At 43.3% G+C, this 21060-nt stretch overlaps 2 protein-coding genes across 3 annotated transcripts; both read right to left on the bottom strand.

The window, feature by feature from the left end:
• Positions 1-323: 323 nt before the first annotated feature.
• On the bottom strand, positions 324-4951 carry FUT4 (fucosyltransferase 4). Its single transcript, XM_009085583.4, has one exon. It carries the CDS (start codon positions 4949-4951, stop codon positions 3713-3715), a length of 1239 nt encoding a protein of 412 aa, XP_009083831.2. The 3' UTR covers positions 324-3712.
• A 13868-nt stretch (positions 4952-18819) lies between these two features.
• On the bottom strand, positions 18820-21048 carry ANKRD49 (ankyrin repeat domain 49). 2 transcript variants are annotated; one of them, XM_030235202.2, is made up of 3 exons: positions 20983-21048; positions 20216-20486; positions 18820-19778 (listed from the first exon to the last, which is right to left on the bottom strand). In XM_030235202.2, the coding sequence occupies exons 2-3, from the start codon at positions 20471-20473 to the stop codon at positions 19320-19322; spliced, it is 717 nt and encodes a 238-aa protein (XP_030091062.1). In that variant the 5' UTR covers positions 20474-20486; positions 20983-21048; the 3' UTR covers positions 18820-19319. The 2 variants fall into 2 exon arrangements, with proteins under 2 accessions (XP_030091062.1, XP_009101008.1); XM_009102760.4 differs by having other exon boundaries at positions 20926-21024.
• Positions 21049-21060: the final 12 nt, after the last annotated feature.

The following is a 21060-nucleotide window of genomic DNA, read 5'->3' as shown; positions in this document are numbered from 1 at the left end:
AAATAAACATAGTCTCATTCTGAAATTTAAGGGGGGGCAAAAAGAATCCAACCACATTCAAATTCTCTGTAGGCCAAGAGAAAATTTGGTTTTTGTTTTTGTTTGAAATGACATTTTTCCAACACCCAACTTCAATAAATGCACCTTTTCATACAGAAAATAACTTAGCACAGCCTCTCCTATGAAAATATTTTTCTCCTGGCAGAACCAGGTTTCATGCCTAACCTCAGATAGTCTGACTACTCTGAGAATAATCAGCCACTTTTATTTATTGAACTAACATGACAAGACATTCATTCTCTTAAAAAACTGGTTTTCTTCAGCTTTCATAACACAGACAACAGAATAAAAAATACGGTCATTTTGCACTACTTCCTTTAATTTTATTGAGTGTCAATATATATCATTAATAAAAAGTTACTTCATTCTATGAAGATCAAGACACCTTACAGTATAAAATTCCCTGAGATACAATATGCAATTTGAGGGATCACATAATTCTCTATTCCATTTACATCATAACCAAAAAGTAATGGTAATTCTTCTTCTTATAAAACCCAGAAGATAACAATATCCTTTCTCTCCCTCTACTCCAATATTTTAAGGCATGGAATAAAAAACTTTCCAAAATGTATTCAAGGAAATTTTTCTACTAAAAATAGAAAATAGCTTTCCCCAATTTTTACAGCTGGGTTGTATACATCATCTGCAATGCCTTGGTACCCAATGTACAAACCAGTTCATTCAGGCAAACTTTATATTTATCATTGAGCTCTACAAAGTGCATTACAAAAGCCAGTCCTTTGCCTGTACAGTACACTATTAGCTCATGGTGTGGATGATCAAAAACCAGAGATCTATAGAAAGTCTGTAATACTGACTTCAGCAGCTATAGGCCTGGTCTGAGCTTCCTCCTAAATGGAAAGCCACAAATTTGCAACATCCATGTAAGAATGATGAAATTAAAAAAGGCTTCTCTTCTCCCAATGCAAGTGTTCTGCAATAATTACTACAAATCTGCAGTTTTCACCCTACAGCTCTTGAAAATCCTCAATGCACAATTTACAAATACTGCGCAATTTTGACCACTTTACCCAAACTATGCTTTAATTGCTTTGTAGCTCTTTTCTGAATTTTACAAAAATATTCCCTCAAAGATTTCAACTCTTTTTTTTAGAGAGGCTGAGAAGAAAATTAGTGTTTGCAATCTCTGGAAATTCCCATTTCCTTCCTGCAGCCTGATCTTCTGTATGTGGCATTACTAAGGACTACACAGAAAAACTGTGTGCCTGGAAACTTTCACAAAATGCTAAAAAAATTAGGAGGACTGAAAAAAATGCACTGGTTTCAGCAGACTGATGAAAAGTAGTGCAATCTTAAATATTATTTCATTACTTTTAAGATTGGGTTTTTGTATCAGTTTCTGCAAACTCTGATAAAAACTGAACAGAAAAAAAATACTATACGTTCAAAGGAAAAGAGGGAACCCATCATCCTGACACTTGGTTATGACTCTTAATATTATACCTACATTGGAATTTTAAAAATATCAAAACCCAGTAATATGGGAGTACTAACTACTGATAGAGAAACAGATGGCCATGCCATGAAGAACAATCTTTTACTTTAAACAATCACTTCATACTTCTTGTAGTGAAAGTGCAGCATTAGGAATCATCCTTACTATATCCCACTCCCTTTCCAATAAACATTCTACAGCAACTCTGGAATTGCTGTAACAAAAAAGTTCATCAAGTACTTTCAGCCAACCATCCTTCCACAAAAGCAAAAGGGAATAATTGGAGAAGCCTGCAAGATCTGAACTGGTAAAACTGTGCAAATTATTAATGAACTTCATTATAATTAGTTTTTTCCCAATAATTCTTGGCTCCATGCTTACCTAATCGTGGGGAACATCTAACTAGAAATAAATTACAGTAGACTGCCAGTTCATACATCTTAAAAGCAGTCATCCAACATCCCATAGTGCTTAAATCAAATCTAATCCCTTCCTAACCTAAATAGGACTCACAAATGCCTGTGAGGTTGCCTGTTCTGATGTCCATCTCTTATTTGCAATTGACTTTCTCCTCTTCCCACCTGTTCTGTGCCCATGATTTTATTCTGAATGAAGTCTCTGAGTAACTCCATGGATTAAAAAGCAGAAGAATGAATACATTATTCAGGTGGGCAAGTCTCTCTCTTGTAGGTTCCCAATTTTTTGCTGCCAAACTTCATAGCTGCAAAAGACAGGGAGGCTGAGCTTTGGCAAGGATGTGCAATTGTAACTGAAGTTTCTTTCTGGCTTTGGCTGAGCAAGATTACATGTAACCAAAAAGTAACCACACATCCACTACTAGGATGGCTGCAGCAAAATGTAGGAGTCCAAAAGTGAATGACTACTGTAAATGTTCCTTGACAGGCACTGAGTGAAGGGAGTCCTACCTTTAGAACCTATTTATTGATTTAAAAGCTGAGCCACAAAAAGACCTCTAAACCAAAGGAAGAGAAAACAGCAAATCCTTCCCTTTTTATATTCTTTCCTCACACAATCTGCATTTTACCAACAATGTAGATCTTATCCTCTACTGTAATTTTATTTCTGAATGGAAGTGATTTGGGAATTTGGGGATATTTTTGGTAATTATGATTTTAAAAACAACAAAACAACATTCTGACTACTCTGTGCCCCAGCAGAATTTTTTAAAATGCATGCCATAAACCAAAAGAGTGCTATACAACAGCACTGCCTACTGCTACTTGAGAAAAAAAAAGTTAGCCTTTCTGTATATATATTCAATACAGCAATAAAACCCTTGCAATTTTGAGCCTTTCCCTGCATTTTCCTGTATGGCAATAATTTTGCAGAGAAAAACATGCAGATACCTGTAAACATTTTCTAATTCCTGAATAAAGGGAGAGTGGAAGTGTTCCAGCTTTCTTCCCTACAGACTGTGTTTTCCTGTACTTAAAGTTCCAGTCTACTCTCATATAGGATAAACATGCCTATGGTTTCAGCAGGTAGTAGGAGAAATACTTTACATCACCTGAGCTGTTTGTCCACTCAGATTCAGCCCCCTCCATACTTAGCTTTTTCCTAAACAGAACAATTATTTGGTTCAAAGCATTATTAACTAGCTGCTGCAATTTCAAGCATTGCTAAAAGGTGCTACTGTATCATAAGATTCTTACATTCAACACTTGCGGCTCAGAATTTGTCTGTAAATAGCTTTCACACCCATAAAAAACAGTTTAAAACATTCATTTTTGCCTTAGTATTACAGAAAACCAGCACTGATCATGTGTCTTCTGTGAGCAGAGGAAAGTATCATCACGGTCCAGGAAGATGTCATAGCTGCCAAAATTGGTTTCAGCTGTACAGCTGCGGAATTTGGCATCAGATATTTATGTTGAGCTGTGCAGAAACTGAAAAGTTCTGTAACTGTACAACTTCTGGAAATTTAACTTTGCTCTTCAGGAATCGTCTGGCATAATGTCTCTTTGTACCTTCATAATTTTCTCTTTAATAAAAATCTTCCTTTTGTAGGCTTTTCACAGCTTGTTTTCCTGTACCTGTATGCTTGTCCAACTCATGCCACCCTTCTGTGGCTAATGCCCACTACCTGGGCTAATGATCTCTGTGAGAATCATCCTTCCCGACACCTTGACACTTGGCCCAGGCTGTCCAGGCAAGCCTCACCCGCCAGGAACATCAGCTTTCAAACCAACTGGCCAGATTCTGAACAGTCTTGATTTGATTCCCAGCTGTCCTAACAGCCTCGCAGACCTTGCAGAAATGTTCATCCCAGAATGAGGTGACGTGGACTTCGTACTTCTTCCTCCAGGCAAAGTACCGCCTGTACTTGGGTTTGTTTTTATCGAGGAATTTCAGGTAGGTGGCCAGCAGCCGGGGGCTGGGGAAGTCGTCAACGTGGATGAAAGAATCGTGGGGGATGAAGCGCTCATAGTTGGCCCTGCGGGGTCCCAGGACGACGGGCACGGCGCTGGCGGAGAAAGCGTTCCTCCAGAGCTTCTCGGTGATGTAGTCGGTGTGCTGGGAGTTCTCGAAGGCCAGGTAGAACTTGTAGGCTGAGACGGTCTCCACCAGGCCGCCCTCGGCCAGCGCCAACCCCCGCGCCCCATACACATCGATGGGCAGGTGCTCCTTCAGCTGGCGGTAGTAGCGCACCCGGGCGTGCTCCTCGTTCCAGTTGCTGATGACCCAGGCCACCAGCCGCGTCTTGCGGGGCAGGACGAAGGGCCGGGGCGCCGGCGGCACGTAGAGGTACCCGTAGGGAACGAACACGTCGGAGTCGCGGCGGTAGGACATGGTCCAGTTGAAGATCCCGGCGAGCCCACGCAGGCCGGGAGAGTGCGACGGCGACTCGAAGTTCATCCACACCCAGCGCTGGCGCGGGGGCCGCGGCGGGGACCCTCGGGGCAGCCCCTCGACGCCGTGCCGCGCCAGGTCACGGTGGTGGAACAGCACCGCCTGCGCCTCGCCGAACCGGCTGCGGTCGGTGCTGAGGCGGCAGCCGCTGATGTTGTAGCGCCGCCGGCAATCGGGCAGGCGCCGCGGGCGGCCGAAGGGCTCCCACCACAGCAGCACGGTCACCGCCTCGCCGTCCGCCCGGGCCGGCTCGGGCAGCGCCGAGTAGAGGGCGAGCGCGGCGGCGGCGGCGCCCAGCAGCCCGGCCGCCAGCGCCCACCGCCGCCCGCGCAGCCGCCGCCGCCAGCGCCGCCAGCAGCAGCCGCGGCAGCGCCGCAGGGCCGCCTCCATCCCCGCCGCCCGCCGCCGCCGCTCTGCCCCCCGCAGGGCACCGGCCGCGCCCGGGCCGGGCAGCACATCCTGGAGCTGGGGCTGGGGCTGCCGCCGCCGCCACTCTGCCCCCACCCCCGGCCCCGGTAACGGGGAGGTGCTGGTGTCACTGCCGCCGCCCCTCCCGGCCATGCCCGCCCGTCCTGCGCCCGCCGACTCCCATCCCGGGTGCCACCCCCCGCCTCTGGGTGCCGCCTTGCCCCGCCCGCCGCGGCCCTGCCGCTCCGCCCTAAGGGGAGTGCAGCGCTCGGGCGCCTGGCGGGGTTTCGCAGTCTCGCCGCCTGCCCCGTGCGGCAGCAACGCCGCGGCAGCCGGGGAGACGCGGGTCTGGGCCGCTCAATGCCCGACTCGGGGCCGCAGAGGGAATTTGTGTCTCCGCACTCAGGAGCGATCCCCGGTGAGAGCCCAGGCCCCAGCACGCACGGGAAAGGTTGTAGGGACGCTCACAAGGAGTCTCAGGGTACTCGCACCCTGGCACCGGCTTGGTGCCGGGTGTTAATCACAGCCTCTTTGTCTCTGCCTTCGTCAGCAAGGCAGAGGAGAGAAAATACAACGAAAGGCTCTCTGGTCGACCTAAGGACAGGGAGAGATCACTCAGCAGTTACAGTCACGGGCAAAACAAAACAGATTTGGGGAAATTAACTTAATTTCTTGCCAATCAAATCAGACTAGGGTAATGGGAAATGAAACCAAAACTGAAAAACACCTTCTCCCCACCCCTCCCTTCTTCCTGGGCTCAGGGTCTCTCGCAATTTCTCTGCCTCCTCCCCAACAGCAGCGCAGGAGGATGGGGAATGGAGGCTGCGGTCAGTTCATCACATGGTGTCTCTGCTGCTCCTTCCTCCTCAGGGAAAGGACTCCTCACACCCTTCCCCTGCTCCAGTGTGGGTCCTCCCACGGGAGACAGTCCTTTGAACTTCTCCAACGTGAGTCCTTCTCAGGGCCTGCAGTTCTTCATGAACTGCTCCAGTATGGATCCCTTCCACAGGGTGCAGTCCTTCAGGAACAGGCTGCTCCAGTGTGGCTCCCCAGTGGGGTCACAAGTCCTGCCAGCAAACCTGCCCCAGCGTGGGCTTCCTTTCTCCACAGGGCCACAGATCCTACCAGGAACCTGCCCAGCAGCAGAGTGTTCTTTGGGCATCCACCTGCTCTGGCATGAGGTTCTCCATCCAGAAACATCCTGCCTCACCTTGGACCACAGGCTGCAGGGGAATCTCTGCTCCAGCCCCTGCAGCACCTCTGTCCCAGAAAGTCTGCACTGACTTTGGTGTCTGCTCTCATATATTGTTTTATTCCTCTCTTCTCTGGATGCGATTGCTTCTGTGCAGTAACTTTTTTCCTTCTTAGGTACATTATCCCAAAGGTATTGCTATCACTGATGGGGTCAACCATGGCCAGCAGTGGGTCTGTCTTGGAGCTGGTTGAAATTGGCTCCTTTAGGCATGGGGGGAAGTTTCTAGCAGCTCCTCAAAGAAGTCACCCCTGTCACTCCATCACTAACAAAACCTTGCCACACAAATCCCATACATGAGCACATGTAGGAGCATGGGGCAGAGGGCCATAGGGGTAGGAGAACCCTGTCATTCACATCACCAAGGCTGGCACAGTCTCAGGTCTCCCATGCCATACTGCCTATGAGAAAGCAGGACTGCTCTGCTTCTTCCCCTGTGCCTTATTTCTTCCAATCCACACCTGAAACAGCCAGAGGTTTTAAACTCTGGCAAAAGGGTTTGTCCACACCATCTGAGCTATGATTTACATTTTGTGTCCTGTGGCCTCACAGGGAAGTACTTTGGAAGAAGCAGGGGATTTTTTTAAACAGATGTAATTTAGAGAGGGAGGCTAAGAGCAAGTTTGAATAAGTCACTTATTTAGGGGAAAAAAAAAAAAAGAAGTGACAACTGCAACAATGGCTCTGAATTCCTGTCAAATTCAATCAGTTTCAAGCACCTCTATGAGGAGTAACAATTTGGAAAACTAAAGGTAAATAAATTTTAAAAGAGGGTTCTTTTTGCTCCTTTACAGCTTTCTTAGACTCATATCTGCTTACTTTAAAATCTCATGGTTATTTAAAATGTCCAAAACCTCATGATTACCAGAAAATTACTTTTCCCAGCTCTGCTTCACAGAGTTGCTCTGAAAAAGTATGTCACATAGGCACAAAACTTTTTTCCTAAGCAATTTGCTTCAGTGAACTGCGAGGTTGTTGACTCACACAGTTCAGACAGTGTTTGTACAGAACTGAAAAGGTTTCCAGCTCTGACATTTCACAAGCCGGTATCCAACAGCTGTTGATCCAAGGTCCTCTCATCTGTATCTCCTGAAAGCACCAGAGTTACACCAGGCATAAATTTTGACTGTTTGGATTTCAGATTTTACATAACACATATGTCGAGGCCCTGTGACTTAACTCTAGTAAGTCAAGAAGTAAGAAAAGTGATTCAGGTCTCAAAAAAATAAAGCACAGTTGTGTGTGAGGGCGGTGTTAGCTTAGAAACTAAGTCATGTACACCCCTAAACCTATTGTACATAGTAATTCCATACCGTGTACACAGTATGTCCATAGTCCATGCTGCAAGCACTCGTAAAATATAAGAAATGCCAACAGCTGTGGTTGGAGTTGGTATCTGGCCGCCTGCTTCAACATAGAGAGTTGGCTAGAAGGGATCTCCAGGGAACACTAGTTCTCCCTAGTGGATAAGGTGAATCATTGCCGGCACTAGCAATGATAAACCTGTCTTGATAAACAACTGATTTTAGTCACAAAATGGGAATATGAGAAAGCTACAAAAAACTGCAAAAAAAAAAAAAAAAAACCACAGAAATGCTCTTCCTTCTAAGGAGGAGCAGAAGCCTTAAGCTGTATGTAGATTCAATCCAGAGCCCACCTGATACAGTGAACACTGCATAAAGTGAACACAATCCCTAGTCTGCATTAATCAAGGATTCAAAATGGTCCAAACCCACAACCGTTTTGTTTATTCAAACATTTTTCCATTAATATGAGAAATCTGGGATTTGTGAAAGTGAGTGGGAGAACTCAATTGTCTTCTGTGGAATTCTGATTCACTCAATAAATTTGATCATATCAACTGCAATGACAGTTCTTATTTTCCTTCAGGAGCTTTCAGCACTGATACATATCTTTGGAGGAGTTTTTATCATGCTTTCATTTCCATTTCTGCTAAGCATTTGGTGCTAAGCATTCCAAATTCAAAGTCTGACCAGTTAATTCATCATGCAAGGCCTGATCCTGCCTATGGTAAGTCAACAAAAATGTTTGCCTTAATTCAGCATTTATGAAATGTTTCAGGACAATGTAACATGGAAATCTTTATAAGCCAAAGAGTGACAAATTTGAAAGACAAAAAAAAAAAAAAAAAACAAAAGAAAAATTCCCTTGTGATGATTCATAGCAAGAGTTGCCTAGTTACTTTTGATTTTTTTGCAGTTTCACATTGAAACTTCAGTGTGACTTTCATCTGCACTTCAGTGGCATCCATATTAAGATGACTGTTAGACTGAGACAAATCTGTTAAATTATTTAGCATGAAATCAAAACATGGCTTTCTGTATTCCTCAAGACAATATCAGCTAAAGCTCTACATCTCTCTGCATCTTAAAAAATCTATTACTGAAATCCACAGTAAGTTGTGGTTGTATATAAAACACAGATATTCAAAACTATAATAATATTTGGTTTATTATGGCAATGAAGAATTTAATCATTTCAAGATGAGAGGACAGTAGCCTAAATCATTTCTATGTGTATTATTATCACCTTAAATTAATTTTCCTGTTACACCTGCTGCTGTGGAAGCTACATATATGTTTATATTTACATGTTGTATGTAGTCCATTAGTTCAAAAATCTTTATAGAATTTATATCTAGAGCAAGATGAAATGTATATTTGAGATATATTTTGGAATTTTTACAAATCACAGATCCAACTGTTTTGTTGCTGCTGTCTTCAAACCCTCCCAGTATGGGAAATAGCAGAAATACATTTTAGTTGGATATTCATCATAGTCACTGCTGAAAGTCATGATAGTTGTACAAGTCTAGCAGACTCCTAGAAATCTTGTTGTAGTAAATTTAAGACCCAGATGGGATGTGTTGCTGTAGAGTGAGGGATACAGGGAGTGACAGTGATGACCCACTGACAGTGATGCAGGTCCTCACTGTCAAGACCAAAGTAGGAAGTCAGGTGTCCTCAGATCTGTGTGTAGGTCAGATGTTTCTCTCCCCTTCTTAATGTCTCATTTCTCTTCTAGAGAAATAAATACCAGCCTGGCAGTAACCCATGTCAGCTTCAATTTGCCTCATTTCTGCCATAACACACAGAACATCCATGACACAATCACGTCAGCTACTTTGTGCTGGCAGGGTTTTGTGCTGGCAGGGTTTTGTGAAGCAGTTTTTTTCACTCTGACTTGGGAAAAACTCCATGGACATCACTGAGAAATACAACACAATGAAGGCTGAGTAGAGTTGCCAGATGCCTGAAGACCTCCCACAGGGAACACATCTGGTTTTGTCTGCTTTGGAGATAAACCAGTCCAATAGATAGCCCCATGGACTGGGGACCACCCAGGCTTCTTGGCACTGTATATGCAGCTTGGGAGTGCTTTAACTGCTTCGTGGAAATCACAGCAAGTTCTCATGTTGCTGATAGTCAGGAATTTAAAATAGTATGCTGTGTGTTAGTAATGAAGCTGTTGCAAAATAAAAAATATTTTGCTTATTTGAAGGTTGAATAGATGCCATCACTAACAGCAGTAAATATTTTTGCCTGGAACTTCCCAACTGGCTTCCTCCTCTACTCTGACTCATTCTGTTTTGTCACACTTCAGAAATATTTAAGCCTTGAAAAGTGTTTGAAGCTATTTGTCAATTGTTTTACAAAGGCAGTTTAAAAGGTACTGTAAGACATGGTTATATTTTCAGCCACAGCTATCAACGCAGACATTCTGTCAGGCAGGGAAACCTTGTGGAGTTTTTTATCATAAGAAAATGTGATCAGCTTTAAAGCATAGGAGGATGCTGTCTGGTACCAAAATGGTACTAAGAATGGTGCAGTCTCTTCATAAATAGTCCCCATGGTTTCAATGCAAGTTTTGCCAAGTAAGGACCTAAATTCTCTATGAAAAGGCGTGATAAAAGATTTTTCTGTATAAATGATACACTTTGTATTTCAGCATCAAGTTTAAATGCCTGTTATTTGATTACATAATATTTCATATGTAGAATTATGATCTTTCTGCTTGAAAGTTTAAAATATGGAAAACAATGAAGGATCCAGTTGAAAGTTGATGCCTGAACAGTTTCTGGACAGACAAACTATGTTTCTGCATATGCAGCAAAGGCAGTGTTAAAATATTCTGCCTGGTTACAGTTTCACATGTGACGGTGAGCAATGCTGGATTAAAACCATGAGAAGTTGATACTTCCAGGTCAAGGCACAGGCATGAATGGATGTGCTGTGTACACTGTGAATGAAAGATCCTGTCCAGGACACTCTTCAGTTTTCCATTGAAGCACACAGCTTTGTTGTTCACTAGTGCAGACCAGAGAAGAAATCATAGCAGAAAACTTTCCTAGCAGTCCCACATGATCCTCAGACACTTTGACACATGTGTGGGTACCAGAAAGCCAGAATTTGACTCTATGCAGTTTTCAATAATTTCAATCTTCCTTGGGTTTTTTTTTCAGCACTGGCCTTCACCTTGTGCAACCACAGTGGCAAGAGACAGTGATGTACAACCAGCACTGATACTCTCATTTTACCCAGTGAGCATCTCCCAGGACAGAGAGCAAGGATTTGTGACAAAAGTTCTCTTTGGACATCTTTGAACATCGGGGGTTGGGGTCATATCTCAGTCCTGGAGACAAAAATAGCCCTAATTTGAAGTAAATCTTCTAAACCACACATAATCTAGTTATGGGACTCTCAATACCAACTGCTTTAATGACTTAACCCTCTCCTGTTGTGCTTCATTACTTAATAAAGTAGATGTAGCCTTGGAAAAATATAAGTGTTTAATCACTGATACTAATACAGGCAATGATGTAATGATATAAGCAATGATAACAATTGTCTTTCAAAACAGTAGTGTTGAGTTTGGCAATGAAATAATACAATTAAAAAAGAGAAAAGGAGAGCCAAACAGGTAGACAGTAAAAAGTCATTATGATAAAATGTGAGCACAGTTAATTTAAATTACCCAACACCCTATTTAATGAAATATTATAAAGATATCATAGATATCACAGTAATTTTAATAGCATTATTATTATGCAATAATATATTTTAACAAATTGCTTTGTTTTATTAAAATAAAAGAGGAGACACTTAAAAAGGTCATAAACATGAATATATGAATACATATGAATATATCAGACTAGGTAAGAATTACCACAGCCTCATAAGTGAGGTAATATATTCAGTAGAAAAGATCTAACAGGAATTTCTCTGTTGTAGAAGGTCACACAAAAAGGAAGATGGAGAAGATGAGCACCAAATGCTGCACCAAAACTGAGTTAGTGCAGGAATCCAGGATTGAGCCAGAAAGTCTTCTCATTTGGAAAATTTAAAAGCAAGATTATGAAACAGAATGGGAAAGCAAGGAGAAGAGAGTAGGGTAAAATGAAACAAAGCAGAAGCAAGATGTAACAAGCCTAATCGAAGTCTCTGTCTGAAAATCCAGTGCTTTTCAAACATTATTATGGGATTCATGATCAAATTTGCATGTTAAAAGTGAGAACAGTATTTTCAAAAGGAGCTACCCCTCTAGTGCCTCAGGTACAATATTCAGTGCAATAACCTTTTTCATTTAGAAGTCAAATGGAAACACTGAAAAGAGTTGACTTGAATCCTGCTGAGGGGCTGTTTTGGTTTTGGTTTTTCTCTTTTCCCCTTCTCACTGATACAAAACTAAAATCAAACTTCTGGTGTCAGAGCAGAGATCCAGAAAATCAAAGAACAAACATCTGACTTAATTCACAGATAATTGTAGAAAAAAAACCAAAGGAAATCAAAGTCCAGTTTCACAAAGTTGTCACTGAGACTCCCTTTTTAAAAATATTCAGTGTGTTATAGATACTTCCAGAGGAACTGAAAGGCCCAGAAACAAATCCCATCTCCACCTCTTAGGCAAGGTTTTGGTACCAGGGGGCTGTCTACAGGAGTGACTTCTGTGAGAAGTTTTAGAATCTTCCCATGTCCAACAGAGCCAATGCCAGCGGGCTCCAAGACAGACCTGCTGCTAACCAGGGCTGAGCCAATGAGCAATGGTGGTAATGCCTCTGTGATAACTAATTAAAGAAGGAAAAAGCAATTGCAGCCAGAGAAGAGAGGAGTAAGAATGTGTGAGAAGAACAGCCCTGTAGACCCCAAGGTCAGTGGAGAAGGAGGGGCAGGAGGTGCTCCAGGGGCAAGAGCAGCCATGTCAAAGTCAGAGTCATCTGTGCCCCTGTAGCACACAGAAGTCCATGGTGAAACAGCCTCTAGAGGACTCCATATCTTTTCTGGTTTTATACAGTACGAAGGATCTAGATTTGTTTTGTAAGTGGCATGATAATACAAAGCAAACTAATATTCATTTGGTGTTACCTCACTGTAATAATGGTTTAAGAGCGAGAGTGGTAAGTTATTTCATATTCCCCGCTCTGTGGTTTTTGATACTATGATATCTCTAACATGGAGAGAGGCTTATTTATGTTAAACTTTCACTAAATCAGGCTAGATACTGAATCACAAACTCTTGCCTTCTTGTTGTTGTAGAGACAGACAGAAATGACCCACTGAGAAATGTATCAAAGGCTTTTTTTATTGCTGCCTGTTCTCCTTTTTACACAGTTTTATAGACCTCATGTGTGACTCTAATTTGTTAGTAGCTTTCTTGCCAATTACTCTGTTGGTTAGTAAAAGGTATTTTTCTTGTCCATCAAATCTCTCTATTCTAAAATTGTTTACATATTTTCTTCACTGATTCTCATGGGATAGATTTAATGTTTATGCAGGTGCTCCTTGTTTTTCACCCAGGAATAGATTGTTATGTTAACAAACTGTTCACACCAGGATTGTTTTCAAATGGGAACTTGCAAAGTGCTGGCTTCACTTAGAAGAAATGACAGGCTAGCCACTGATCTAACAGAGCAGGCCTGATTTTTTGAGGCCTTTCTTCTATAATTTTTCTACCTTACTGCAGCACCTTTGAAATGCTCAGTTTAATGGATGAACTCATCCTAAAGCATTATGAGCCACTTCATCAATTACACTAAAACCATCTGCTGGAACTTAGAATCACTTTGCAAAAGAGAAAATGATGAAAATGTGCTTTCACAGTTGCACGTTTTTCAGCAGGAACATCTTGTAATCTTTGGATTGTGATGTTTTCATCACTGGTGGAAATATGGTTCAGATTCGATCACTTATAACATCAAATTAAAAAGCAGTATGAGGATGTGAATAAAACAACAAAAAGGAAATAGCTCAATATTCAACTAGATCTTTATTCAAAATCCTATAAACTAACATCTACATTTTCAAAGGTAGCTAGTTATGCTGATGTTTGATTTGACACATCAAAGCAGGCTCAGGTCTTTCCAGCACTGACATTCAGCAATCTGTAAAAAAGACAACATCTGGTCTAAGGATGGATGAGACACCATATAGTGAGCCCTCCAAACCACTGGTCACTTTTAGGGAAAGGCAGTAGAAGGAAGAAGGAAAATGCATTTACTTAAGTAAATTCAGCAATATGAATATTTTTTCTTTTTCTCTCTTCTATTTATATCTCCTGCATATTTTCCCTTCATTTTTTACAGTTTCTATCTCTGTGCTCCTGAACTGTATTCTCCTCTTTTCTGTTTCCTTCAGGAATTTCTAACTTTCTGTATGAATCCTCTTTCATTCCCCTTATCAGTGCTTCTTCCTTTTCCTTCACTGGTTCCTCTCCTCTGGCACTAAATACAGCAGGCTCATCTTCTCTCATTGTCTCCTCTGTTTTTATCTCCTCCCTTTTGTCCATTTCTCCAGCCTGAGTCTACTCCATCCTCTTCTCCCCCAGATCCTTATACAAAAAAGAGTGCATGAATGGAGATGGTTTGGTGAACACAGGAGCTGAAGCCAGATTGCTCCCAGTTTTTCTCCCATTATGTATCTTTTCTGCCACCTCTTCTCTCATGATGCCTGCCTGCCCACTGCAAAACAGGCAGCATATCTAGTAAGGAGGGCACCACTTGTGTCTAGCAGCAGTCCCTGAGAATGAAATCTCATTCAAATTCCCAAAGGAAAATCAACAGATTTTCAGCACCTACATCAATCTGAATGAACTACTTTGTTTTAAAGCTCTTCTTTCTTCATGGTTCTGAGCAGGAAATGGAGAAGATAATGATCTTTGAAAACTCTGCTTTGAAAACTCTGAAGCCTGAGGTACATGAGCTTTAAAATGATGCCAACATCTCAAAACTGAGTCATTCTGTAGTTGTTAGGTCTGCTCTATAACTAAAGTGTTTCTACAAGTAAGTAACTCTAAAGTAAAGGCAGTGCGGCAGAAGGCTGTACTGGTTAAACACTTCTTATACCAGTAACAGCTTAATCCATGCTGCTCTTGTAACAAAGATGCCACTATCTCCTGATCTCACAAGATCAAGATAGGAAGAAAGAGGTGCTAGTCATGCATTTTTAAACCTTTATTTTTAAACCACTATCCCCCAAGAATGTGGGAATGAGCTTCACATAATGGCAAAATATGCTGAGTTCATATATTCTGCAAGCTCATGGCACTACAAATATTCCTCTTAAAAAGCAAAATAACTCTGTTTCCTTAGAGTTTAAAGAGAGTTAGGTTAGGAGAGAATGTGCTAAAATCTATAAAGAGCAGGTCTGCTCCACAAAAGCCACACTCTACAGACTGTAAAGAGAGAAACACATTTCCCAGAGCACCAGCTGACCATTGCAGGCAAATACTAAAATGCCTGAAAGAATTCCTAGATCAAGCTCTTTTCAGGAGGTGTGCTGAAGGAGTGCTTTTCCAAACAACTGAATTTCTTAGGGCTGTATGCTAAGAACAATAAGGTTCATAATGAACATGAAACCACCACTCAGCATCAATCAGTAGGAACCAAGTGATTATTCCACAGAATAGATGTGGAACCGTTACAAAAGGCTTCAGAATATGAAATAAGATGACTCAACACAGCAGCCCTGAAATGATTTCTTCTGCAAAGATTTCAAAGTCTGTTGCCTACTTACTAAAGGAAAAGATGGGTTAGCTCTGCAGACAGATGCCGTGCAACTTAAAAATGAGGTGTTACAGTGCAAGTTTCTTATTATTGACTCTTACTTTTCACTCTTGCATGTCTTGAGTAGAATTGAGGCTGTACAAGTAAATCACTGCTGTTCTGTGACACTGGTTTCAGGCTTCTAATGGAGAAGTTGTTCTTCACATTCCAAACTCCTTCCAGAGCCACTGTTAACAATTTGGCAAAATAATAGCTTTATAACTGATTACTTCAGCTTGTACTAGAATTAATGTAAAACTACACAATAATATTCTTCCAGAGTTAATGAAAACAGATTGACATCTTCAGAGAGAAATTCAGATTGCTAAAGGTGTACAACGCTCTCTACTGTTTATAGAAGCTCTTAGGACTACTCAGGCACTCAACTGAAGCAGGATATAGCTTGTCTATAATAAATAAGAAACAGCAGTAATACCACTGATGCAGGCAGCATCCTTTTTTGGAAGTCCTGCAATACCAAATGCCCTGATAAAAATAGAGAAAACAACAACACCCACCCCCCAAAAAATCCAACCCAAACCAAAACCTAACCAAACAAACAAAAAAAACAAAGCCATCACCATCAGAAGAAAATTAAAAGCTAATTTATTTTGTGGAATGGTTACAATTTACTAGCCATCTAATTTATTTTAAACAATACACTTTAGCAGTCTAAACTGTGTAAATCAGTAACCATCCAACCTGACAACTGTTGCCTATCAGAGCCCAGGCCACTTAGTAAGCATCTCTAATTGTCCAAACAGCTGAAAAAAGAATGCAGTACTCACTGAATCATCTGTACACCAGCATCTATATTTATCATATTTATCATTCATCATTGTTATGCTATGCCTATAACATTATGCTGTACATACCATTCCTGTACTGAGCTGGCTATAGATCCATATTATACAGTCGTGTAACAAATATTTATGTAGTGTTTCTCTATTATCTTTGTACTTTAAGCCTTTGTAACATACATTTCTTTGGGACACTCCTCAAAAGTCTTGAGAACATATAAAGTAACATCCATTTATCCCACCAGACTGAAATACTCCAGACAATTCTGATCCATTGGCAGATGAATGCAGAAAAAATAGTTGTGTTCGGCTCTCAGTAACATTAGACACATGAGCAGATTGAGCAGACCAGTGTTAACATCTGCAACTCAGCTCTGTGCTCAGGTCCCCTTTTCAGTCAAGAGGAAAAGAACAGGCACTTTTGGAGCATGACACATGCAATGACAGGTGTCTAGGACAAGTCAAAAGAATATCCAAAGTGCCTTTTTTTTCCTCCGCTTACTACACACAGAGGCTACCCAAGTCAGTCATTTGCAGGTGTGTGCTGTAATTCCCTACAGAACCCAGTCACAGTAATAAGAATTACAGGCTCAAATAGTCTTTACGTCTGCTGGGTACTGATTACATCTCCTAATTTAGGTACATTTTTGCCTGTGAATCCAACTGTTTTTAATTCATTTTTAGTGAGTTTAGAAGTTGGTCTCAATCCTACACAAGAGAAACAGTGTACTAATAACTACAGCATTTCTTTTAAAGAAAAAGGTAACAAAACCTCCCTACTGCTTGGCAATTTCTTCTGGTTTATTAAACTGATATATCATATGGAATTATCTGTGTTCTCTCTAGTCTCCTAATTTCTCACCCAAAAAAAAAAAAAAAGAGAAAAAAACTAATAAATACTATATGCAATTCTGCAGTTTCTAAATGTTCTGCAGAATATTACATAAATGTTCTGTAATTTTGCCACAGTTCCTCAAAACAATCACTTGTCCTGACAAACACTTGCCATTTGCTGATAAGGAGGGTTACCTGCTGCTGGATGATTAACATTGCATTCTTCTTCCTGTAAATGCAAGTGCTCCTCCAGTATTTCTTTAACTCTCCTCGGTGGCTCAACATATACACATTTCTGCCCTGTTAGTAAAATATATTACAAAACAACCAGTTATTATCAATCCCCTGAATGCAATTGTCAAGCTGTGCTACTCTGTATCCGTCTTCAATGCACAGTGAACCAAATCATTTACAAATATATGAAGGTGTTCAGCCAGGCCCTACTCCCCAGGACAGGAGGATGGTACAGGACAGGACCACCTAGACGGGGTGTGCTGGTGGCCAAAGCCACCCCAAGGCCACTGGGGAGCCGGCCACCGTGCCTCCCCATGACAGACACCCCAGGGCAGGGCCGTAGATGGAGAGGCACCCAAGATGTCCTCGCTGCAGGAAGTCTCCAGGGAGCTGAAGAGGGATGCGGACGCCCCACGGCACCAGGGCCAGCACCTGCCGCGGTGCTGGGGGACATCAGTGAGGGGGGACATCAGTGAGGGGGGACATCAGCGGGAAACGGCTGGGCTCCCGAGGGGACACCGCGGGGCGGGCCCGGGCTGGGGCAGGGCTGGCCGGGGACCGGGGACGGCCGTGCTCACGGGGCTGCTCGCCGCGGACATCGCCGCCAGGCTCCCCGGCCGCCGCCGCCGCCGCGGGTGAGTGCCGTCCCGCCGCCCTCATGGCTGCCGTGCCGCTGCCGGTCGGTTGGGCCGGGCTGTTGCGCGGGGGTTGCCAGGCTGCCCGGCAGGCGGGGCCGCCCCGGCGCCGCCGGCTCCCGAGGCACGGAGGCGGCCCCGGGGACAGCCCTGGCCGCCGCTCGGGGCACGGGGTGCGGGACAGCTCCGGGTGCCAGCCACAGCTGCTCCTCTGTGTCACTCGGCATGGCCGCGGGAGCGGGGCGCGCACATCACAAACTCTGCGGGCTGTCACCACGGCCTGCCCTACGGAAGGGTGCCGGGCTGAGGGGAAGAACGACAGAGCCCAGCTTAACTGGTGTATATCTACTGATACTCTAAAGTACTAGTTTGGTCATGAAACGAGGCACTTCAGACACTGCTTATTGGACTGAAGTGGCCTTGTAATCTACGTCTCTATTATTCCTTGATGCATCTCAAGGTATATTCATCTTCTTCCACGGATGTCCTGAAACCAAACTTTTAAAAATAATAAACATTAAAATCACATTACACCATTCATAGTTCAGAAGCTGTGTTTCCATTTTCCACCATTACACACTGCTTCTAAAAGGTGGGTGACCAAGACGCCCTCAACAGTAGCTTGATCAGAGCACCAAATTTGGTCCAACATATCCCAACCCTGCTGCTACTGCTACAATTGTGCTGCATGTTAGTGGAAGGAGCTTGGGATCACTCAGTATGGCATCTGCATGGGACAGTGTTTACTACAGCTCTCATAGTGACAGTACCTCAGCACTTACATTCAATTTTCAGTTTGTTTAACAGAGAAGCGACTTTCTCCACTTCTAAATTGTAGGTGGCAAAGTTGAAGCTGAAAATCATACTGTGTGCCCTTACCATGGCAAAATTTTAGTGTACTAATGCAAAAGTGCAAGGAAAATACTAAATATCTCTAACTAAATCAGACACATCAGTATGCTGGCTGTTTATCCTCACATGGTTGTGGCTCATTTTTTCCAACAAATGTCACATCTTTCCATTTAGTCTTTATGCAACTTAATTGCAAGGGAAAAGTAAACAGAATCTTGATAGAAAATCACTTCCTCGAAAAGCACCAAAAAAAAATAAACCAAAACTACTTTCTTATCCTTTGAATAATGTCTTTGATTTATGAACAGGCGATTGCATTGATAAATGGGCTTTCAATTAAGAATATGACAAAATACTTTTGGTTAAATATTTTATTTTATAATAAGCCTTACATTAGGTTCAGTAAACATTTTGTGTATCACCCAAATAAGTTACATTCATTCTGAGCTTTCATGCAGTTTTAAAAAAGTTAGAATTTCTCAAAAAATAATTTTCAAGTGAGCCGTAATAAAGTCTGCATAACCAAGCCAGAATTTTTTCACATCAAGTAAATATTCCAGTTTTCCCTCCTGCTTTGACACTACAGACAACTTACAAAGGCCTCTCCAAATCTGCACTTATTAAATAGAAACTCACAGGAATTACTGAGACTTTCTGACCACCCTGACTAACAGCAGTAACGCTTCAAAGTACGAGCGAGCGTGGCCACTGACGGCGCTGCAGGAGGTGACATTTTGCCTGAGGAGAATACTGAAATATCTTACATTAAAACCTCGTTGCAAAGAGACAGACCACCACCGACAGGCATGCAGAACACTAACAAGAAAGAGGCAGAAAACCTCACATTCACAAGCTTTTACGGGGACACAGTGTTTATGCAGTCTTCTACTATTTCAAAAAGGTAGTGATATATATCAGTCCTCCTTGCAATGTCAAGGGCAGTTTCATCCAAGTTGTTTTTCAAGTCTGGCTTCACATAGCGATTCATCAGCAGGAGCTCAAGGGTTTCCCTGCTGTTCTTGTTTCCTGCAGCAATGTGCAGGGGTGTCAGCAGGCCGTTTGTCTGCGCGTTGATGTCTGCGCCCTGCTGCAGCAGGAACGCGGCCACACTGGTGTTGTTCCACTTGCAGGCGCTGTGCAGGGGCGTCCAGCCGTCCACGGTCTGCGCGTGGACGTCAGCCCCTTGGGCCACCAGCTCGTGTGCAACATCCAAGTGCCCGCTGTAGGCAGCTCGGTGCAGAGGAGTGTACTGATCTTCGTCACGAGCGTTCACTGGAGCCAGCTTTTCCGTCAGGAGCCTCTTCACGGTACTCAGCTGTTTAAAGAAAACAGGGAACTTCACGTGATTCCATGAAACAAGATGTATGGCTTTGATGGTCCTGAAGTTTAACTTCTGTCAGTGCCAGAAACACTTATAGTATCTCAGATATACAGCCTCTCCATCCCAGTTAAAAGGCTTATTTGCCATGAAGAGCCCAGCGTGCTTTCAGTTTATAGAAGTTAAAGAAAAGTGCTATTACTTGAACTTTGAACTGGAATGAAAATTTGTTCTAAATGCCAATGGATCCAAATATGCTTCAGTGTGTATGGGCTACAAAAGGAGATGGCTTACGTACAGTGGCTTGCAAAACCAGATCAAAACAGCTCAGAGAAAGAAAGAAAAGTATAGGTAAATTTTTGTGGATGAGACTACAGACACGCTCAAAATAACATTCTTGTAAATTAAATATATGAACAGAGCAGGTGTCTTACCCGATTGTTTTCAGCTGCCCATAGTAGCAATTTCTCTGGATGTTTTTCCATTTTCTTTTCTTGCATTTCGTACCATTCCTCTGTTCTTTCCTGCTCATCATCATCATCATCAGACTGTCCTGACCAACAGCTCTGAGTTCCCACAGGAATCAAATGCCTGTGCGTCTCCAGCAGTTCAAGTTGGTTAAAATGCTCTGTGAAGTCTTCAAACAGCTCGCTGTCATCATCGTCTTCATCAGCTTGCTTGTCTTTATTCATTTTCAGTCAGCATCTGTGAGCAGCAGATGTACAACAGTATTAATGCCAACTGTAACTGCTATCGGTGCACTGTCAATAAAACTATCTGATAGATGATGCTGATGTCAACAAGCAGCAAAACTCAAGGGAAAACTCAGTGATCCTCTGCTAACCCGGGCTTAGCCAGCTCTACCAGAACTCACAGATAACACCCACGCTGGAAAAGCACCGTGTAACCCCGACCCCCGAACGGCACCGCCTTCAGACTGCAGCGCAACCCTGCGCGGGGGTTTGCTGAGCGCACTCGGAGCGCTGCTCACTTTACTAACAAAGGGTGTGGAGAGCAGCCCGGACTTTGGGGCAGAGTCTCTGCTCCGCCACAACGGCCCGGCCCGGCCCGCAGCACCGGCCCCGCTCCCCTCCGCGGGGCTTACATCACCCCCGGCAGGCCCCACCGCCCGCAAGACACCGACCGATGCCCGCCCGCCCCGCGGGTCTCCCGTCCGCCCCGCCCGGCCCCGCTCCGGTACCCGAGGTGCCAGCGCCGCCGGGGCTCCGGGCGGGGCGCGCCCGGCGAGCGCTTCCGGGCCGCGCGGCCGCCGGACGTG

The sequence above is a fragment of the Serinus canaria genome, chromosome 1, assembly GCF_022539315.1.
Source record: "Serinus canaria isolate serCan28SL12 chromosome 1, serCan2020, whole genome shotgun sequence".
Lineage (NCBI taxonomy): Eukaryota > Metazoa > Chordata > Aves > Passeriformes > Fringillidae > Serinus > Serinus canaria.
Note: the sequence above shows the minus strand (reverse complement) of the source record. Positions and strands in the feature narration are given on the sequence as shown.